Genomic DNA, 22,539 nt, shown 5'->3' with positions numbered 1-22,539 from the left:
AATTGTTGTTGGTGTTAAAGTTTTTTAATGTGTGATTATTGTGCTTCATTCAATCGTTGCAGTCAAAATATCTTTATTCTCAATAAATTTATTTAAAAGAATAAATAAGAAAATTTAATTGAATAAATAAATATTAATTTTGCGATCTTATTTAGTCTTATACAATGTTTAATATATACATGCAATAAAATAATCCTTCTAATTAAATAGTGTTTAATATTTCTTTATAAGAAAATGTTTTTCTTTTTTTGTAGAAACCTATATTCCCATTCAATATCTTTCGATACATTGTTTTTGGAGTACGGCCCAAAAATTATTCCCTTATTGAAACAATGGGTCATTGACTACTCTCATCAAAGGAAAGATAAGACTAATCCCTCTGGCCCTCAAAGAATTTTAGAATTGCTTGGGTCAAGAATCGAATTCTAGATCAAACAACATTGGCACTCAACTTTCTCGATTGAGCTACCCTTGGGGGTTAAAAAATGTTATATAGTCTATAAAATTATTGAAAATTTAATTGAATTAAGCTTAGATTTAAAATGATTGTTAAATGGAAAAATAATAGAAATTATTTAATCCATCGAAGTTAACAAATAATAAATCATGCTAAACTATTCTGTTAAAAATAAATATAAATAAAAATTGTTTTTTTATTATTATTCTATCTGAGTATGAACAAAATCAGGCCAAAAAGTTGTACCAAATAAATTTAGGTCAAAAAGAAGAAAGTTAGATTAGGGAATAATTTTGCTATAGGCTATTGAAAATTATTGTTAGTACCATAGTTGTTAAAATTTCGATTTATCACTAGATTTTACGATATTTTTTTATCAAAATAATTTTATAAATATTTCAAATTCTTTTATGTTTTTATGATTTTTTACGATTTTTTGACATTATAATTTTACATTTTATGATGATTTAATTCATTTCTGATCTTACTTAAAATCTCAATTTTAACAATTAGCAGAATGGACACCTGAATTTGAAACCAATTCGTAGTTGAGGTGATAGTGTCTCAATGCTGGATCTTTATCATTGGTTAGCCAAATAAATGACTTATATAAGAGAACATATGTTTAGATGAATAAGTTTCTATTTAATTAAATTAATTACATCTTTAATTTAATGAATGTAATTAATAATTAAAATTAAAATTTCTCATATTATATAAGATAATTTGATATCGTGTATGTATATATATATATATATATATATATATATATATATATATATATAAAGTGTATTAAACTTATATAATCATATAAATCTCATGTACTTTAGATAAAATTAACTTAGGAGAAATAATAATCCATTCATAAGTATAACATATCTAGAAGTTAAAGAAAGTGGCTTTTTGACCACCGTAGAACTGTGGGGCATTTGCTTGCCTAGTGCGCTGAGCTGTGATTGTTGCGTTGTCATTCATTTCTTCTTGAAGTTCCAACTTCAAAAAGAGTGGAGAAAGAGCACCAAGAAAAGCAAGATTCGATATGATTCTATTCTAAGTCGTCACTTTAATCCGATCAAAGTGTAATTTAAGCAAAAACTTTTTGATTATTTGTTAATCGAAGTAAGCTTAAGCTTTTATATTTATATACTTATGAGTTAAATAATACAATTTAAATTAAATTAAATATATGTAATTTTTTTAAATATATATAATTTTTTTTTTGGTAAATAAATATATATAATTTAATTTATACAGATTATCAATATAAAAAAATAATATTACCATTTAATGATATATTGTCATATTATTTAATGAGTTGAAAGACACATGAGTTGTCAAACTCGTCAAGGAAACTTGCTTTTAAGACATTCTGATGTCACGTAAAAATATCACTGTTTTCTTACAACAAAATGGTTATATGTATACTATTTATTTAAGTGGATTTTTAATATTTTATTTTTTTAAATATTGTCATAAAAAAATAAACACTTCTTTTAGGGACATCTAATCAAGATATTAATGAAAATAAAAAAGCTATACTCATGTATTTGATTAACTAACTTTAGGATGTTACTTAATTTTTGTTTGACTGTGTGCATGTAATAAAAGTACCTAGGCTGCAATAAAAACAAATATGACGAAATATACATTGGTGTCGTTAAGTATTATTATAAATAAAACATCTATCTTTCGTCTCTAAAAAGTTAACATCCAATATTTATTGTTTGCCTTTCTGTTTTCCTTGTCTGATAGCACCTTCTTGATATATATATATAACATTATCTTATCTAAGAGATAGCTGATATTAAATTAGACACTTAATCATAAAAGTAATAGGAAAAAATGTTTCCGCAGTTAATGCAGATAAATTATCTGCATTTATTCTCAAAACAACGTCGTTTTTGTATTAAAATCTTAAAAAATTATAAATATAAAGATTATTATAACCTTGAAATAAATTAAAATTATAAAAACACCATGATTTTCGTCCAAAACGACGTCGTATTGAGCTTACTGCAGATAACTTATCTGCATTAACTGAAGAAAAAGCGAACCCAAAGTAATATGTATAAAAAGAAAAGTAAAATGTTTTCACCTGATTGAGGAACTTACTGGATATTATTTATTATTATTGATGAATTAAATTAATGTCAATTTATTCAGAACACTAAATTAATATCATTCTAAAAAAAATTAATATCATTCTCCATCTTTCAAAAGTTAAATTGATATTACTTGTCTTTTATAAAAACAAATATGATATCATCATAATTTAAGAACCAAAATAATAATTTTACTTTATTATTGTATGATCTTGAAATTTATAAATTTCATTTTCTTAAAGTTGTAAATAATGAATTTGGCTTAATTATTAAAGATATTGCTTAAGCTACAACCGGCCTACAAGGATGTTCAATTGTTTTGTATTATTATTATTTTATTTTTTTTGGTTGAAATAAGGACATAGCCTGAAACAAAAAAAGCAAACAAACTACAAACGAGAAACTCTAGTCCTATGAACAGAACTAAAATCAGAAAAATACAACCACTTAATATCAGGAGGAAGAGATTGGAAAGTCAAATAGTCCTCTTGTTCCGTCCTTTCCAGCAAAAAAATTTCCAGCCAATTCGCGCAAGAATTACTTTCTCTATATGTATGCATCAATTGAACTGTCCAGTTATTTGATAGTCATTCCCGTATCCGAGTCACAAGTAGAGACTCACGGGATGCATCACCAAATTTGGTGAGCAGAGTGATAGCAGTTGCTGTGCCTCTGGCAAGTGTGGTTTTTCAAGTTGAAATTGATAAGAATTGAGTCATAAAAGAGCAATTTAAATACATATTTGCTAATTATATTGATTCTTTCTACGTAAATGATAATTCTCACCTATTGATTGTGTTTATACAGGTAAAAGAAGTGAAAATTACAAAATTATAAAAAGCCTGTTGACGCGACTCTATACAGGTGTAGCACAGTACAAATTGCTAATTTATGCATGCTTTAGGGATAGACTTGTGTGAGTTGCAGTCGTTTGATTTATCGTGATTAATGCTTAATTTCATGCGGGGTTGCTAAGGGATTAGGATTCCAATTGAATTAAAGGGTTAGATTGCCAAGGGATTGGGATTTAACTAATTATTTTAGATGATAATTTGTCTGAGTTATTAAATTAAATGAACGTTGTCAATCAATCCAAAGTTTAAAGTGGGGATCATATGGTGCGTGTACCTTAGCTGCAATGCTTTTTATTATTCTCTCAAAAATCCAAACTTTACCATTGCTATTTGAATTGAAAATTATATTTTAAATTTCTGTCTTTATTTTACCATCAATTCATAATTTTCCAAAAACAACCGAGTTTTTCAACTTAAGGGGACTGGTTATTATAGTACTTGGTTTACAATCCCTGTGGAGACGATACTCTACTTATTTATTATATTACTTGTGTGATCGGTATACTTGCCGGAGAGCATCAAGTTTTTGGCGCCGTTGCCGGGGATTGTTAATTCCAATATTATAAATAACCGTTGATCTTTGAGATTGAATTTTTATTTTTATTTTTGTTCTATCTTGTTCTGTGTTTTGCAGGTGCTACTAACCACTTTTTTCTGAGTTTATGCAAGGTAGACTTGCTCCTACAGACTTTGTGATTGATCCTGAAATTGGAAGGACTGAGAGGAGACTGAGGAAAGTTGCCAAGCAGATAATTTGGGAAAAATTCAAGAACGTACCTGTACAACCAATACAAGAGATGGCAGAAAACAACAATGCTGGTGGCAAAGGCCACAATGCAAATAACCCACCTCCAAGATTGTTGGACACCATTCTGACTCCGGTGTTCAATAGGCCAAATTCAAGTATACTCAGGTCGACGGTGGAGGCAAATAATTTTGAGCTGAAGCCATCTTTAATTACTTTGGTGGAGAGGGCTCAGTTTTCTGGTGCTGAGGATGAAGACCCTCATGAGTTCATAGATCAATTTCTGATGATCTGTGATACTACTAAGCACAATGGAGTGTCTGCCGATGTTATCAGGCTTCGATTATTCCCTTTTGCTGTTAAGGGAAGGGCTCTCAAATGGATAGAAAGGCAGTCAGCTAATAGTATCACGACATGGGAAGACTTGTCAACAAAGTTCTTTGCCGAGTTCATTTCTATGGAGAAGTACAACCAACTCGTGAATGAGATCACAAACTTCTGCCAGCTTGAAGGAGAATCATTGTGTGCAACCTGGAATAGATTCCAAGAACTTATCAGAAAATGTCCGCACTATGAGGGAGACGATGATAGAAAGGTGGCGATCTTCTTTAATGGCATCTCTCCTGTTAAGGTTGGTGATTAATAGTGCAGCTGGAGGTTCTATTCGGCAGAGTACATCTGAGCAAGCTGTGGACTTGATAAAGAAACTGGCGAGAAATGAGAATGAGAGCTTCCCAGTTTAAGCAAGAAAATGAGTGATAAAGTTGGAGATCAATGATGCTATGCTTGCTGAACAAAAGCTGTTGTCCAAGAAGCTTGATAGTCTGAATGAAAAGTTTGAGAAACTGCAAGTGTCCAAGGTTCAATCAACTTCTGTGGTGTGTGAATACTGTAGAGAGGCTCACGAGTCTAATGAGTGCCCTACTCTAATAGGTGATAATCCACAACAGTTGCAAGTAAATGGGGTTTGGTATGAGCAGAAGCCCTAACAAATTTTTTCAAGAAATCAGAATTTTCCTTCTGGAAGTAATTTTCAGAGGAGAGGTCAAGGAGGTGGTCTTGACTATAGTTCCAACAACTTTCTGCAACCTCCTCCTATTCTAATGCTTTCATGGAGGAGACTAGAGCCAATACCAAAAATACAAATGCTTTCATGGAAGAGACTAGGGCCAATACCAAAAAAATGAATGTTTCTATCAGAAATTTAGAGAATCAGATTGGCCAACTGGCTAAGTAAATTGCTGATAGAACTCCAGGTTCCTTCCCTAGTAACACAGTTACTAATCCGAGGGAAGATTGTATGGTCATCACAACCAGAAGTGGTAAAGTACTGTCATCTTCGGAGGTTGAAGAGAAGCTGGATCCTGCAGGAAAACCTGAAAAAGAAAGTGGAAAACCTGCTGAAGTAGTGAGGCCTGTTGAGAATGAAATTGAAGAAGAGCCACCTATTGTTGCTGAAAAGAAGAAATTTGAGTTGAATCCTGAATATGTGAGAGCTATGGCACCTTATCCAGAAAGATTCAAGAAAGATGCTCAGAAGCAGCAATATGCAAGATTTCTTAATATCTTCAGGAAGTTGCATATAAATATACCTTTTGCTGAAGCCTTGGCTAATATGCCTAATTATGCCAAGTTTATGAAGGACTTGTTATCGAGAAAACACAAGCTGCAGGAATGCTAGACAGTAACACTCACTGAGGAGTGTAGTGCCATAATACAGAAGAAGTTTCCACCCAAGTTTAGTGATCCAGGGAGCTTCAACATTCCAATTGCTATTGGTAATACTGATGTCGGCAAAGCCTTGTGTGATCTTGGGGAAAGTATAAATCTGATGCCTTTTTCCGTGTATAAATCGTTGGGGATATCTGAGCTTAAACCTACTATGGTTTCCTTGCAACTCGTTGACAAATCTTTAAGGAAACCTAGTGGTATAATTGAAGATGTTCTTGTGAAAGTGGACAAGTTCATCTTTTCGGCAGATTTTGTAGTGTTGGACATGGAAGGGGGAACTGAGATGCCTCTTTTGCTGGGTAGACCTTTCTTAGCTACATCTCGTACAATGATTGATGTTGAAAATGGGAAGCTTGAGTTAAGGATGAACGATGAGACCATTACCATCAACGTCTTTGACTCTATGAAACATTCTTCTGACAAAGGCGATTGTTTTAGTCTTGATGTTTTAAAGGAAGTAGGGAAAATATAAAAATCTTCTAGTCAAGAGCTTGGTGAAGAACTTGAGGCGCATTATATTATTCCTTTTAAGGAAGAAAAGAATGTGGCATTTGAGGTTCTTGAAAAGAAAGATGATTCAAACATGTGAGGAAGCCTCAAAGGAGGCGTAATCCTACAAAGAAGAAGGCAATGAGAAAGGAAGCAGTGAAACTCTTTGATACTAGTTGGAATATGTATATGGATTACCGGAGTATGAAGGCCGCCAAAAGGAGATTCTGTGAGAAGAGACACCAAGACTCTGTCTTTCAAAGAAAACAATACTTCAAAGAGTTCTTTACATGGCTTCATGGTTTGAACCAAATTTGGGAATTGTGGTCTCATGCACCAAGGCACCCAGTACCACCAGATCCGCCATTTGCTGAGTCATCTCATACTGCTGAGGGGGATGACATGGAGGATTGATTAAATCTCCTTGCTGACGGAGATTTAGTGTTTATTAGTTTATTTTTCTTTCTAGTACTTTGCTGTTTTAAGTTTGTATATTTCCCAAACAGTCTGATGCTTTATTGTGTGCATTATAGTTTATCCTATATGCCACAGTTTGTTCCATGGTGCAGGTTTATCATCCATCTTTTGGTTTGACTATTGCTGGGGACAACAATTCTTTAAATCTAGGAATGGTGGGCTGTTGGAAAGCACCTTGGAACTGCACTTCTTTTATCAGGGGAGATATTCTAAACTCTTTTATTGTCTTTATTTTATTTTAGTTAGGATTTTGTGTGCTCTTTATTTTTTTCTAAAAAAAAAATTATTAATCTGTTTTTCAAGCAATTCTCAGGTTTAAATGTGCTTATCTAGTTAATGTGCTTGACTGAATTTTTAGAAGTATGTTGTATGACATTCTGACATGACATTGCATAGATATAATTGGATTATATGATTGTTCGTTTGTCTGAACTGATGTTGTGAAATTCTGATAATGTCTGAGGTCAATTTTCTTGAAGTCTATATTGATACCATAGCTGTGAGGTTTGAGCTTAAACATTGAATTTTCTTTTTGAGAGACCTCACTGTTGTAACACTCTAAAACTTGATCTGTTTCTCTGTTATGCATGCATTGGTTGATATGATAAATGCATTTTGTTCTTGTTAACTATTGGCCAAAATAACCCACCTGTATGATTTTTTCCATTGTTAGCCCCTTGAGCCTGAACTTTTTTGTTGATGAATGACCTGTGGTTTGATTGATGGCTTAGCCTATATCCATGTGACTTACCTTGATTGAGATTGAATTACTGATGTGTTGAAAATAAAACAAAGAAATTGAGGTAAGCTCCACAGAGGTCAAGTAATTAGGGGATGCAAATTTCATCTGTGACCTTATAAAAAACTTTGAAAAAGAAAGAAAAAAAAAATGGTGAATGTGCATAAAAGGTGGCTGAAAGGAATTAATTCCCGAAATTCTGTGGGAATGTTAGTGGAGCAAAACCATTAAGTTGAATGTGTTAAAGAGAAATAATATCAGTTTTCAATCTCATTGTTGTTTGAGCTACTATCCATATATTCCTACCCTTTAACCCGGCCAAGTTACAACCTGTGAAGTCCTTTTGATCAATTGATGCATGTGTTTGATTCTTCATTTTAAAGAATTTTTGAGAATATGATCAAGCCTATGGTAGTATTATAGCTGTGATTGATTGAGTGCTCATGATACCCTTAAACACTGAGTGATGAGTGGACATTATTTATCTGTGTGAGGGGTAATCAATGTAGACTTGTATCTTTAAGAAGCTGATGACACTGTTGGAAATTTATGATATTGGGTCAGGCATGCATGGCATATTGTGTCTGAGAGTGTCTATGGATTGTTATGTTGGATTAATTGAATATTTCCTGGATTGAGTCTTGTACATTGCTGGGGACATCAACGTTTAAATCTGGGAATGGTTTGATGTGCCTCTGACAAGTGTGGTTTTTCAAGTTGAAATTGATAAGAATTGAGTCATAAAAGAGCAATTTAAATACATATTTGCTAATTATATTGATTCTTTCTATGTCAATGATAATTCTCACCTATTGATTGTGCTTATACAGGTAAAAGAAGCGAAAATTACAAAATTATAAAGAGCCTGTTGACGCGACTCTACACGGGTGTAGCACAGTACAAATTCCAGCAAAATGGCGCCACACTGGCGCAAACTCGCGCCAATTTACGAACTGCACAACGGAGATTTGCAAGTGGCGCCAACTGGCGCCAGTTTCTTGAGAATGACATTTTTTTGGCAGTGGCATGGCGCCTAGTGGCGCCAAAACGGCGCCAACTAGCGCCAGTTTCCGAGGAATTTGGTCTGACTTTTACAATTTGGCAGAAGTGCGGCGCTAAGTGGCGCCACACCGGCGCCGGTTTGCGGGAAAAAATACGCCGTGTTGTCCGAGGGCATTTTTGGAAGAAGGAAAAGAGGCATATAAATAGGATGTCTTTTATAGAATTAGGGATCGAATCCTATTCTATTGAAGAGAGACGACGTCGGTGCTCAGAGAGGGTTCTATTTCATCTTCTTCTTCTTCTTTTAATTTACCACGTTTATGAATATTGAATATTTAGCCATGATAATGGTTAGCTAGTTCTTTTTATTGTAGTTAGGGTCACAAACCCTATGTGAACCCTTTTTGCGATGGATTGATTATTTTCGCTCGTTTATTTTAATATATTTTATTTTTACTCTGTGCGTATTGATATTATTTCTGTTAGACTTGATCAACCTAATAGGAGATAATAATTTGGGAATTAGGGCTCGCAATAGGAATATTGGGGTTTTTGATTCTGAAAGGGGGTAAGGTAACAATTTATGCACGCTCTAGGGATAGACTTGTGTAAGTTGCAATCGTTTGATTTATCGTGATTAATGCTTAATTTCATGCGGGGTTGCTAAGGGATTAGGATTCCAGTTGAATTAAAGGGTTAGATTGCCAAGGGATTGAGATTTAACTAATTATTTTAGATGATAATTTGTCTGAGTTATTAAATTAAATGAACGTTGTCAATCAATCCAAAGTTTAAAGTGGGGATCATATGGTGCGTGTACCTTAGCTACAATACTTTTTATTATTCTCTCAAAAATCCAAACTTTACCATTGCTATTTGAATTGAAAATTATATTTTAAATTTTTGTCTTTATTTTACCATCAATTCATTTCCAAAAACATCCGAGTTTTCCAACTTAAGGGCACTGGTTATTGTAGTACTTGGTTTACAATTCCTGTGGAGACGATACTCTACTTATTCATTATATTACTTGTGCGATCGGTATACTTGTCGAAGAGAATCAACAGTAGATGAATCACTTTCTATTATAACTTTCCTCTAACCACCATTCCAAGCAAGTTCTAGCCCTTTAAATATCCCCCATAATTCAGCAGTTAAAGCATTGCAAAAACCCATCCTGTAAGAAAAAACATCTAACCATCTCCCATCTGACCCGCGAATCAGTCCCCCACAAGCAGCCCTACCAAGATTACCCTTTGAAGCACCATCTGTATTTAGCTTAATCCAATCAGTATCTGGCGGGACCCATTTGACTAGAACCTCACTATATCCCCTATCCATTCTACCTCCATTCATATCAGAGATAGCATCCCAAATTTCCAGCAATTTTGAGCCTAATTACGTCAAGATTATATCTACTTTTAGCCATACCTGAACTATGAACTATTTCATTCCTCCACCACCAAGTCATCCAGCAAGTGACACCAAAAATAGTCTCCCAAAGAACGCCAAACAACCTTAGCGATTTCTTATTTAAATTAAATAACATCCAGTCATGCAGCTGTAAATCAAAAAATGACGGTGACAAGATAGGAGAAAGAATTTGACACCACAAAATTTTAATGTTCGAGCAGTCCCTTATAGAGCTGGCAAAATGGGCCGCCCCGGCCCACCCCGCCTCGCCCGCCAAACGGGGCGGGGCGGGGCGGGCTGAGTTTTCTAAACCCGCTGCCCGCCAGCCCGCCCGGGCTGATTTTTTTTTTTTTAGTGTAAAATGTGACGGGTTTGGCGGGCAGCCCGCCCCGCTCGCCCAAACGGGGCAGGGCAGACTGAGATATCTAGCCCACCTTCAATGGCGGGGCGGGGCGGGCCAGCCTGCTTTTTGGCGGGCTTTTAGCGGGCTGGGACGGGCAGCCCGCTTTGCCACCTCTGGTCCCATAACATATGCAAAAAACTTTAATAGTTGGAATGTCATAACTTTTGACTTCGGTGTTCGAATCAAGTAATTTTTTTAATACACATAACTTTTCAATATCTATGTAATAACATCTCATTAAAGGGGATTTGGTAAAAATAAATTCCAAAAAATTTGTCGAATTTTTTGAGTCACAGTGAGTATGGTTTGCCAAGCGGAACGTTGCTTGAGCGAGTTTGGTGGTCAAACTAGTCAGATTGTTGATAGACAATATGAAACTAGATAGAAGTTGCAGTTTTTTTTTTATTTCACGTAAAGGAATTGGTCAAACAAATTTCCCAAAAAGATGCTTCTTTGTGCCCCGTTTGACATATTTTATCTTTGTAAATGATGTTATTTAGTTTTTTTTCCAACACTAAAAAATAATCCTTCGAGAATTTGTCAGCGCGTAAATCTCAAATCGTTACGTGGAATAAAAAGATCACCTGATTCAGACTCCCAAGCTAAAAGTTATAGCTTTTTGAACTTTTATTGTAAACTTGAACTCATGTAATTGATTATATCATCAAGTCAACAGACAAATAGGAACCTGTTAATTTTTGTTTTAAAAAGGGTTAAAAAACCAAATAAACGCATGTTGTCCCCCCCTTTTTTTTTTGAAAAAGTTTAGGAGATAAAATGCTCTTGTGGTGGCATCAACTCGAAAAATTCAAAAACAAAATGGAATCTTTTTTTATCAAATCTCTTTCAATGAGATATTATTGCTTAAATCTTGATAAATTATGTGGAATAAAAAAACATGATTCAGACACCTGAGTCAAAAGTTAGAGTTTTTCAAAGTTTTACGGTCAAACTATTAACTATTATATGCCATGTGTCGTTATCTGGAACAGTGACTAAAGTGTCACTGTTTGGCAAATTTGTTACTTAAATGTCACACAAACAGTATTTTTTACCAAACTGCCACGCGACGTAATTCTCTATGACAGGTAGCGAACTTCGTCGCCTATGATTTCGTGACACGTGGCCACATTGCGTATCAAATTCGCTATCACTAGTAGCGAATTTTGTCCGGTCAGCTTTTTTCTGCGAAAATGTGCCACGTGTCACAAAATTATTGGCGAACGTAATTCGCTATTAGTTGTAGCGAATTACATCGCATTTGTTCGTGTGGCATTTGAGTAAAAAACTTGTCAAACAATAGCATTTTGGTCGATGATCCTCGTTGTCCAGTGAGTCGCGTCCCGAACACTAGTTGTGCCTAATTGGGTAGCACGATTCACCCCAATTTTGGGGCTACTCATTGCTATAGATCTATAAATTGGTTCCAAAATATTACGCTTTTATTATTTTTTATTTGAATAATAATATTAAATTTTGGGTTTCATGTTTGTACTTTTAAGGACATAGAGTTGTATGAATTTTAAAAAAAAGACACAAGTAATAAAAATCATGGAAAGATAAAATGAGTGAATTTTTTTAATTTAAAATTTAAATAAAAAATATTAATTTATTTCTCTCTTTAAAACTCTACGTACCAACATTTTTCCCTTTAGATTTTTTTTTTGCCATAAACAAATATAAAAGGAAAACATAGAGGAAAAAGAGAATGTGTATGCAGAGAGTGCAGAGCAGTGAGAGAAACTTGTGATGTAGTTGGATATTGAGGTTCCGATCACATGGCTTCTTCTCCTTCCACTCCCTCTTCTTCCTATCTCACACACCTTCCTCTTCCTCTGTCTTCACCCTCTCATTCAGGTTCATACATGGCGATTGATTTAGGGATTCGCTTTCTTCAATTTCAACTGTTTGATAATATGATCGTTTTTTTTTTATTAGTAACTCTAAAGTTTGATTAAGTGTGTTCTCCTTGGAGATCAGTTACTAGGATTTGATGAATTGAATTTGGAATCAGGTGAGAAAGGTGTGGATGATGATGAATCACGCGTTCCAATTCATGTTGTGACCACTGCGTCTCAACTTCCTGTTGAATTCCTGGAACCCTCACCTCAAACTCAACTCGTCATTGGTTTTGACTGCGAGGGTGTTGACTTGTGTCGCAATGGCACTCTCTGTATAATGCAGGTCAACTTCCTTTGCTTTCACACTCATATATCACAATTTCATGGATTTAAATTTCCGTTTTGGTAGTCTCCGCAACTGCATTAGTCGCAATTTTCCGCAAATTCTATAATTAAAAACATGATGATAATTTATAGAGTATATATATATGTATGTGTATATAGTTGGATGTTAATTTCAGTTAATGTCAGTGGCTCTTTGCTATATATAAATAAATAAAACCAACATATATGCATATAATGGAAACCTAAACCTGTTGCTGCTCTGTTGTGTTATTCTTTAATTGCCTCTTATGATTTTTGGATAGTCGTTCTGCCGTTTTTTATTTTCTATTTTCCTGTTTTTTTTTGAGATAAGCATGTAATAATTTATTTGTAATCGCATGCTTGAGGATTATTTTGTTCATTCTTGGTATAGAATTAAGTTTCATGTTTCTGCAGCTTGCATTTCCTGATGCTGTATACCTGGTTGATGCAATTCAAGGGGGAGATATGCTTATCAAAGCCTGTAAGCCTGCACTTGAGTCTAATTACATCACAAAAGTCATTCATGATTGCAAACGGGATAGTGAGGTCTCTGATTTATTTGATTACTTTTTCTCCACTCCCCCCACCCCCGTTTTGTATTTTGTTGAAGTTTAAGAAACATTTTATCAAAGAAAAAAAACTGTTTGAGAGACTTGACGTGTCATCTCAGTATTTATCAACTTTACCTGATAATTTAAAGCGTTCATAAACATATTGTTGTTTTCTAGGCTTTGTACTTTCAATTTGGCATCAAGTTGAACAACGTGGTGGATACCCAGGTGAGCTTTCTTATTAATAGGCAGCCTTCCCACTGCCTCCACCGTTCTCCTTTCCCATTCTTAAAGGTCTTGTTAAGATGGCAGAATAAATTACTTCCACTTCCACAATAGCACATATTACATATTATATGGACTCAAAATTATTTTCCTTGAGCAATGGTTGTTGGCAATGGAATGAGATATTGTATCTCAGCTGGTCGCTGTAGTAAAAACAGTGACTAATATGCTCTGGTTTTATAATTTGCTGCCTAGATATGTTTTTGTCATTTGTGTATCACTTGAATATGCTCATAAATCTAAATTTAACTACTTATCCCTTGTTGTATTGATCCTTTTAACAATGATATGATTATTATTTTGGCGAAGTGTATGAGGTTTACATGGTTTTGCCTTGAGTTTATTGTCTATCTTCAGTAATAGAGCATGTGCCCATCAATCTTAGATTAGTTTCCTGACAAATTTATTGCAAATTACTCATTTAGTTCATGATTAAATCGCTCTCCTTTTGTGTAACGTGTTTACTTTTGTTAGAATATTGACATTTATGCTTAGAATAGTAGCATTTAGTCATACTTATTTTATTGCTCTAAATTGGCTGGTAATTTTCTCCTTGATTGATAGTAATTATCTCCTTAGTTGATTTTATTGATACTGTAATAAGAGATCAGTTCCTTCATGACTGAAAGGTCATGGGTTCGAATCCAGGAAACAGCCTCTTTGCAATTATGCAAGGGTAAGACTGCGTACAAGGATTTCCTCCACCCCACACTCGCTAGTCGGGTTTAACGGAGAGTGTTTTTTTTTGCTTTTTTGTAATAAGAGATCAGTGTGCAAGCCTATATATACAGTTTCTCTCAAACAGGCTGTTTCAACATGTTATGAAAGGCAGTACCATCCTTTGTGATCTTATGCTGTCACTATTCTGCTGCTACTCTCCTAGAAAAATTTGGAACTGCTCTTGTATGGTGTTTCTGACCTTTGACTATGTCACTTCCTGATGCAAATAAGGGCACAACATCGAGGGATTTGGGAGCTCGGGCAGAGAAACTCAAGGGAGTATTCAATGGGATGATTCAAGAAATCTAATCTCAATCAAATTTATGGCCCATTAAGCATGACCCATATTTTCAAGAAATTTGACTTATTTCAAGGGATAAGATTTGGAATGTGTTTTGAACTTGAGCTTATCAGATAATAGATTTATTTAATTGTAATTAGTTATTTTTATTTTTATCTTTAGAAACTTTCCTTATTTTAAGGAGATAGTTTTCCTTATCTTTATCTTTAAAAGATTCCTTAATAAATTCTGATTGGTTTGTAATTAGCCTAATAAAGGGAGTTTGAGACCCTTGTTATATTGGTTGTGGATTTTTTGAATATTTGATTATAATTTTTCGAGAACAAGGGTTCTCTCCTAATCCTAATTTTCTATTTGGCCAATTTTTTGTGTGCGTTCGGCATCACTTCCTATGGCCTTGCACTAACTCCTGGCTGGAGTACTACTTTTTCTTCCTATCCATGGCTGCGATGCACCTTTCCAGCCAACATTAGTGCATCCATTTACTTTTCTGCTCTTCCGCGGCCATCTCTGGTTCACCACCTTCCCCAATCCTCAATTGACGAACTGACCCCATCATTGGAATTTGAGAATGCCCATCTGTTAAGACCCCAAGCGTCACCAGAAAACTCCCTTCCATATGCCACCCATCTTTGGTGGCCTTCTAGCCACACGCCAGCATGTCAAACTCCACCTTTGCCAGTCATCAGCCCAGATTGGCATGTCTCCCCTTTTCTGATCAGTCCCCAGTCAGATTTTTTTCACAGTTCAGCTTTTGCAGTGTGTGAGAGCTCCTCTCTGGCCGATCTATGCACATGCCACTCCAAATCTGCCATTCAACTTTTGCTCAAACCATTTCCTCCCCCTTAGCAACAGTACAACTGTGGGTTCTGTTGGGGCTTCATCTGCTTAACCTGCTAGCAATCCACCTACAATTGTATCAATGTCAATTCCATGCTTGCACCTAAACCTCAGGGACAAACTAAGACAGCAAACAATAGTGCATCTGCTATAGATGTTACAACTACAAATGTGTCTACATATTTATAGTTTTGATTAGGATGCTTTACATTTAGTTGCTGGTAATAATCTTCAGCATACTATTGAACAAATTATGTACATTGGCAGAGCAGTGGCAACTGGACATAGATTACAGTTAGTTGTTGTGTTCAGGCAGCTTGCAATAACTCGCGCAGTATATTACTTGTATTATTCTAATCCCTGAAGAGGCAGAAGTTCCTGTAGGTAGCTAGAGACTACTAAAACAGGTTGGGTCACTAGTGGAGCTGTTTCTGGAACACCTTAATTATCTCCCTTAACTATTTTTACGCATGAGACAATTTCTAGTATTGGGTGGATCTCAAGAGTCTAGAATTCCTTACAAACAATCCCCTGAAGCCCTCATACTGTTGCTGGCCTATTTGATATGGAGTCATGTTGTTCCTACTCTTCCCAGTATTCACTGTCTCTTACTTCTGCTGTGACTGGTGATTTTTTTTTCAAGTTTCAGGTTAATATCTTAGATGCAATTTGTTGCTGAAATGCAGCCTTTGTAGCATGCAGGTTGTGTGTTAATTTTGTTTTGGTTGACAAATAGTTTCGTGCAAAAAAAAAGGATAATCATATTAATGGTAACCTCTCGGCTGGATTTACCCCAACCCTTAGTGGACTGCCATCAGTGTCCCAAAGATCTATACTGTACCCACTGAGAACCATACTGACGGTGATCTCTAGTGACTGCAATTCACTCCAGCCCCAGTTTCTAGTTTTTAGCTTCACTCCACTCCAGCATCACTGTAAACCATCATGTTTGGCTATGCTTTACTCCAGCTGACATGTTAGGATTGGCTGTTGGCTCTTCTTCCCTCTGCTTGGCCATGTTCTCTTCTAGCCACTGGCTGTTTTTGAGGGACTTAGAGCCAGATTCAATTCCAAGAATATTTAGGTCAATTTGAGGTCATTCTTTCTAAGATCCATACATAGTTTTTGATTAACGTGGAGAGGTTTGGGGGCCTTGCTTTTTATGAATTCTTGATAGGAAATTTTTATTGCACATCTTTCCATCAGTGTTTCTTCCTCGTTGGTTGTGCGACATTCCAACCATCTTGCTGAGTTATTGTTCCTGCAGTGCTCATTTTGCACACTGCATCTAAAGCATCTCTTCATTAGTGTTTGGGATGCTTCATTTTGATGAGTTGTCTTTCCAGATATGGTTTATAGACCCCACATTATGTTTCTGTTATTTTAAGAGTGCTTATTTTTTAACAATTTCAGAGTCTAATAAGCCTCAATTTCAGGGGGAGTGTAATATATTTGTTTAGAATATTAGCATTCCGTCAACTAAATTCATTTGATTGCTGAAAATTATCTAGTGATTACCTCCTTGATTGATAGTAATGATTATCTCCAAAATTGTCTAACTATAATATATCAGTGTGCAAGCCTTTGCTCATAATTAGTCTCACACTCTGTTTCAACGACTTTATTAGATCAAAAAGCTTCTACTAACTGTAAACAAACATTTTTCCTCCTAAACCTTTTTATAGTAAAGACATCAGTTGGTTACTTTTAAACTTATCTCTATAATCATAAAAGAGCCATTCTTAGTTGGACTTCTTTTATTGTTCCTCCTAAGCGATCCATTTGAATTTAAGAAATGTCAAGGTTGGAGAGAGGTGGAAATTGATTAACAAATAAGTTCCCTTAGCAATTTTTTTTCTTCTTAGTATCACTAATGGGTTCATCTCATAAGAATAGTTGTTTTTTTTTTCTACGGCCGGCTCACTACTCCTGATGGCAACCGTCCTCTTTTACCTTGGTTCGGGACAGGCTATGTAAACGTATTTTTCATTTTATTTAATTTTCATTTTTTAATCTACTACTATTATTATTTATTTATTATTTATTTTTTCTCAATCTTTTTTTTTCTGTGTTTATTGACCATCGATCCCAACTGGTTTGGGATAAAGGTGTTGTTGATGTTGATGAGTATCATTAATAATTCCATAGGATTCTTAACACTAGTACAATAAATGTTTATAAGTCTCGATCCTTGTTCTTTTTTGAATGATTAATCATATCCCTTGTTTTGGTTCAGATTGCTTATTCACTGATAGAGGAGCAAGAAGGGCGAAAGAGATTGCCAGATGACTACATTTCATTTGTTGGCCTCCTTGCAGATCCACGTTATTGTGGTATTATACGTGTCGTGGTATCCATTAAAATGTTCTTGTTGGTCATGGTTTCTTTATATTCTTGACCAAATTATTCTGGTTGGAGATGATTAATAATTCCTAATAAATTCCTTTGAGTCACTTGGTTCCTTCCTCCATATTCACTTTTGAGGGTTTGCATGTAGGTATCTCATATCTTGAGAAGGAAGAAGTTCGCGTCCTCCTTCGACAGGTTGGTATTTGAATAATCTTACTTGGTTCCAGCATGCTTGATTGATTTCATCATATGATGTTACGTTCAAGGTTTGACTGATAACAAACACTAAAAAACATGTAACTATAGAGAGTTCCAAATGAAAGAAACCGTAAAACATCATTAATTTTTATGTCATATAATTTTCATTTTTACATATCATAATTTAAGAATTTTATTTATCCATTTGTTGATATTGATTTGTATGTTCAGGTCAATAAGAATAATTTGCATGGGCTATCAAAGCATAAATATGAAATATTTATATAATCTACATTATCCAACTTAGCTATTTTATCTAGTGATGTTATTTCTAAATGTTCTGTCAGGACCCCAAGTTTTGGACACACAGACCTTTATCTGAACAAATGGTCCGTGCTGCTGCTGATGATGTCCGTTTTCTTCTCTACATCTATCACCAAATGATGGAGAAATTAAATGAGCGGTCTTTGTGGTATCTTGCCGTTCGTGGTGCCTTGTATTGCCGATGTTTTTGTGTAAACAATAATGATTATGCTGATTGGCCATCTCTACCTCCTATTCCAGGTCTTAAATGTGAATGAGAATCTCATATATAAACTATATTCTCTTATTTGATTTCTATATCATGAAATTATATGGACATATTACATTGCTAGTTGCCTTTAAATCCTCCTATACTTTACTTTCCACCAACAGAGTTTAATTTGAAATTGAAATAGTATGATGTCATTCATAATATGACTTAAAGGTGATGGCATAATTTAGCAGTTGAAAATCACCATACAAAAGTGAATATATGCAACTCCTAGGTAAACACATAAAGAGAGAAATTTACATGAACTATGAACTACAACTTCCTGGTGGGAGGGTTCTTCCCTTTTTTTATGTTGTAACTCCTCTTCCAGGTTCGTGAAAATATATTATAGTTTAGTGAAGCTTGGTCCGCTTTGTTCATTAGATTACATTACAACTGGCAAGAAGTATTGTTTTTAGCTTTCTATGTTAATCTTGTATACTGATACAGTGATACATATGTATGAGGAATGCTTGATTGATTGTTTCATGCTATTGACTATTTAAAGAATGCGCTTCTTTTCTTGTAGATAAGTTGAAAGCCGATGGAAATGGTCCTGAAGAAGAAATTCTTTCAGTTCTTGATATTCCCCAAGGAAAGATGGGACTTGTTATTGGGAAAAAAGGGGCTACCATTTTGTCAATTAAGGAGTCTTGCAAGTAATTATTCATTTCTCTCCTTTCCATTCCTTTGGTTTAGTGAATACATGTTTTTCTCTTCTTCTTTTTTGGTAATTAGTAAATACTTTGATCCATTGTTTTATTGTTCAGTGCGGAAATTCTCATTGGAGGTTCCAAGGGACCGCCTGACAAGGTTGGTATATCAGCATGCTGTGCATGTGATTGATGAGCTCCAGCTTCTTAGCTGCTCGAGTTTTTTAAGTTCGTGGGTTGGTGGTTTGTTATTGATTTTTTAATTATCTATCCTATTACCTTTTGTTGAGTCTTTGGTACATTCTATACCAGTAATCTGAATGATTATATTTGCTGAAAGAGGTCTATATGATGTTCAAATTTTGGGGTTATATACCTGTTGGGGTGTCTTGGACTTGCAACAGATCTTGTTATGATGGTTTTGATTGAGAATCCCTATGATCCCTGGAAACTTTTTTCACTTGGTCAATTTGAATCTGTTATCTTCTAATGTGTTATTACAGTCACCATTTTTCATTTTTTGATTTCAAACACAATTTGCATGTGAAAACACTGCTATTTAACTGTCTGTCTGAAGTGTTCATGTTTTTATGTAGGTCTTCATCATGGGACCAGTGAAGCAGGTGAAGAAAGCTGAGGCCATGTTAAGGGGTAGAATCTTGGATATGTAGTAAGGAAAACGGTTTACTTCTCTTTCAACCAAACTTATGCAATAAATCAGTTTTCTGAGCCTATAGTGACTTGGTGCCTCTGATACTTGGAATGAGTTAGGGGGAAGGAGTTGTTCAATACTTGTGATTCCTTTTTTCCCCGCTTGCATTCACCGGAAAAAAGAAAAAGAAAGGAAGAAATTGTCAAGTTTTCTATAACAAAACTGAATAAACTATTTCAATTCTCTTGCTTAGGCGGCACCAATATTTTGCTGGGAGATAGCGCGGGCTTTTTTTTTTTATTATTATTATTTTTATGCTAGTTGACGTAGACAGTAGACCCTGGCCAAATGGATTGCCGTGAATTTTAGTGCTTGCAAAACAGAAACGATGTGTGGGTTGGGGTATAAATCCCAACCCACCAACTCCTCCTGTTGTAAGTGTATATCAAAAGAGGTTGAATTTGCTGCGAGGTGGGTTCGCCTGTCAGTTTTTTTAGCAAGACATCCATCATCAGCCAAATCACAAATGAGGGAAAGCCATTTTTCCCTTGTCAACTTGGTGTCAATCCTTTTCCACGTTGGGTGTAAATTAAACCTTTTATACCTCTGGCAAATGAGACAAAAATGAATCTCTGTGTTTCTGTACCTCATCTTCTCTCCTATTCATCTCTTTGAAAGAGTATACGCTTGCAATTCGGGGGCGTTTAAGATTTTTTCTGCAATTGGGGAATTTTGGCAGGTTGATCTGTCAACTTAGTATAAAATGGGGCGGGTTAGATTTTTCATCCTGATTTTATTAACATGCGGATGGGTTGCCCGTTTTGGCAGTGAATCGAGTCACTTTATAGCACTGAATCCCTGATGTTATAAATATTGAATTAGATTTTTGGACATAATATATTAACTCAATGATAGACCGTTGGTTAATGGTTTAAAAATAATTAATTTTTACATGAAAGAGACCGATTTGTCTACCCTTGGAAAAAATAGTGATTTGGTTCCCTTTAATTTTGACTGTTGAAGAATTGACGTTGAAATTATCCATTTTAGAATTTTTATTTTGGGTATCAAAGTGTAAATTCTTTTAAAATGAAAAATTATTGAAATTTACTTGTTAAAATTAATTTTACCATAGGAGTCAATTTTTAAAACTTAACTGAATAAATTATAATTAGTGATTTGGACTTGTGAGAATGATTTTAGAGGATTGAAAACCTAAAACAAGCATTGCATGTGTTAGCCGACTAAAAATAAAATCGTAAGTTTGAATAATTTGCATGAAGTTATAAGTTCAAATTTTAGTCGCAATTGTATCCAAAAAACAAAACCATGGAAAAAATGGCTTATTCGTTTGGTGTGTTCTTTAGGTCGAACGTTTTGGTTTGTAAGCTCGATTAACAAATTGATTTACTTCTAGATAATTTTTATTAATTGTAAATAAGCTATTTTATTAAAAGGTTTTACACTTCTGCTTTTATTGTAGAGATTTTTTTTCTACCATACTAACATAAAATTGAGTGGATTTTATTAATTTTTTTCTCTTTTCTTTTTAAAATAGGGTCCATTTACATGTGGTAGAGAAAAAATTTCTGCAGCAAAAACAAAAATATTTTCCCTTAATTAAATTAGGTGAATGGTTAATCATTTAATCAAAAGCATAACCAAAAGGTGTGGCTTAAAAATTGCCAACCCGTTATTCAAAGGATAAAAAAGGTGAATGATTATTTTGGCATAATTATAATTTATTCCACCTTTTTTTTATGGTATGTGTTAAAGAATTTTTTTTTTTAATCAATGGTTTCGAGTTTAACTTTATCGAAATGCAGCTATGTTAAAACTTGATAAGAAGAACTTTACGGTTCATGTGATCCTACTCAACTCGAATCGGACTAATCGAATAATCAATGAACCGATATATAATATATATATATAAAAAGTCTTTCAAGTCTATAACGCCATGATGTTAAGTATTTTCTTCCCATTATTATATTTGCCATGACGTTTTTACAAGTAAAATTTACATCTTCTATTTTTTTTTTCTTATAACATTTGCTGTTGAAGTATTTCACTCACCTTCGGGTGGATAATAGAGGAAAACAGTAATATCGCATCATCAATATTTAGAAAGAGAAGGTTATTTACGCATTATTTGATACTATTTTTTTTAATAAAATCCTGTATAGATCTCACTACATAATCTGATCTCTTTCTGTATCAGTAGACCCATACGAGATTTTATATAATAATAGGGACTATTATAAATATTGTCTTGGTAACATTTCTCTATTATTCGGAATGATTGACATGATATCTTTAGTGAGTTTCAATCTATTCATGAATAAAAGAGAAAAGTTGATAAAACTAACTTCTCTATTTTATTTCTATTTTTTCAAGGGATTTATATCTCTCGTATTACAGGAAAAAAGAAATTTTTTCCTACAGATACAATAAAAAGAGAGAAACAAAAAATTGGTTCCAAAGAGAGAAAAGGCAAAGCGATATTGATGTCAAAATAATAGCATAGCATTGTTCATAAATTAAAAAGACCTTACCAAGGTTATGACAAAACTACAAAGGTCAAGTTAATAGCCTATGGCTATGTGCTGTAATCAGCACCTATTGTCCAACCTGCTGTGTCTCCAACGGTGTGGATAGCTGCCATTGTTGTTGGCAGGGCCATGTTGATTGCTAAAAATCGAACTAAAACGCTGCTAAGCAAAAGCATCATGTTCTAGTATAAATCACAGAAAAAGAAAACAGTTGTATAATTTACCAGATGTTAACCGATCAAAGTTGG

The 22,539-nt window shown here is 34.4% G+C and overlaps 1 protein-coding gene across 1 annotated transcript; it reads left to right on the top strand.

Moving 5' to 3' along the window:
* Positions 1–12,113: 12,113 nt before the first annotated feature.
* LOC133316944 (uncharacterized) lies at positions 12,114–19,941 on the top strand. The gene is made up of 10 exons (XM_061518744.1): positions 12,114–12,269; positions 12,427–12,596; positions 13,034–13,165; positions 13,348–13,398; positions 17,553–17,649; positions 17,814–17,860; positions 18,211–18,427; positions 18,967–19,096; positions 19,208–19,250; positions 19,687–19,941. Exons 1-10 carry the CDS (start codon positions 12,191–12,193, stop codon positions 19,759–19,761), a joined length of 1,041 nt encoding a protein of 346 aa, XP_061374728.1. The 5' UTR covers positions 12,114–12,190; the 3' UTR covers positions 19,762–19,941.
* The last annotated feature ends 2,598 nt before the right edge of the window (positions 19,942–22,539 follow it).

The sequence above is a fragment of the Gastrolobium bilobum genome, unplaced genomic scaffold (assembly GCF_033153095.1).
Source record: "Gastrolobium bilobum isolate Gb01-03AN ecotype WA unplaced genomic scaffold, APGP_CSIRO_Gbil_v1 utg15090, whole genome shotgun sequence".
In the NCBI taxonomy this organism is placed as follows: domain Eukaryota; kingdom Viridiplantae; phylum Streptophyta; class Magnoliopsida; order Fabales; family Fabaceae; genus Gastrolobium; species Gastrolobium bilobum.
Note: the sequence above shows the minus strand (reverse complement) of the source record. Positions and strands in the feature narration are given on the sequence as shown.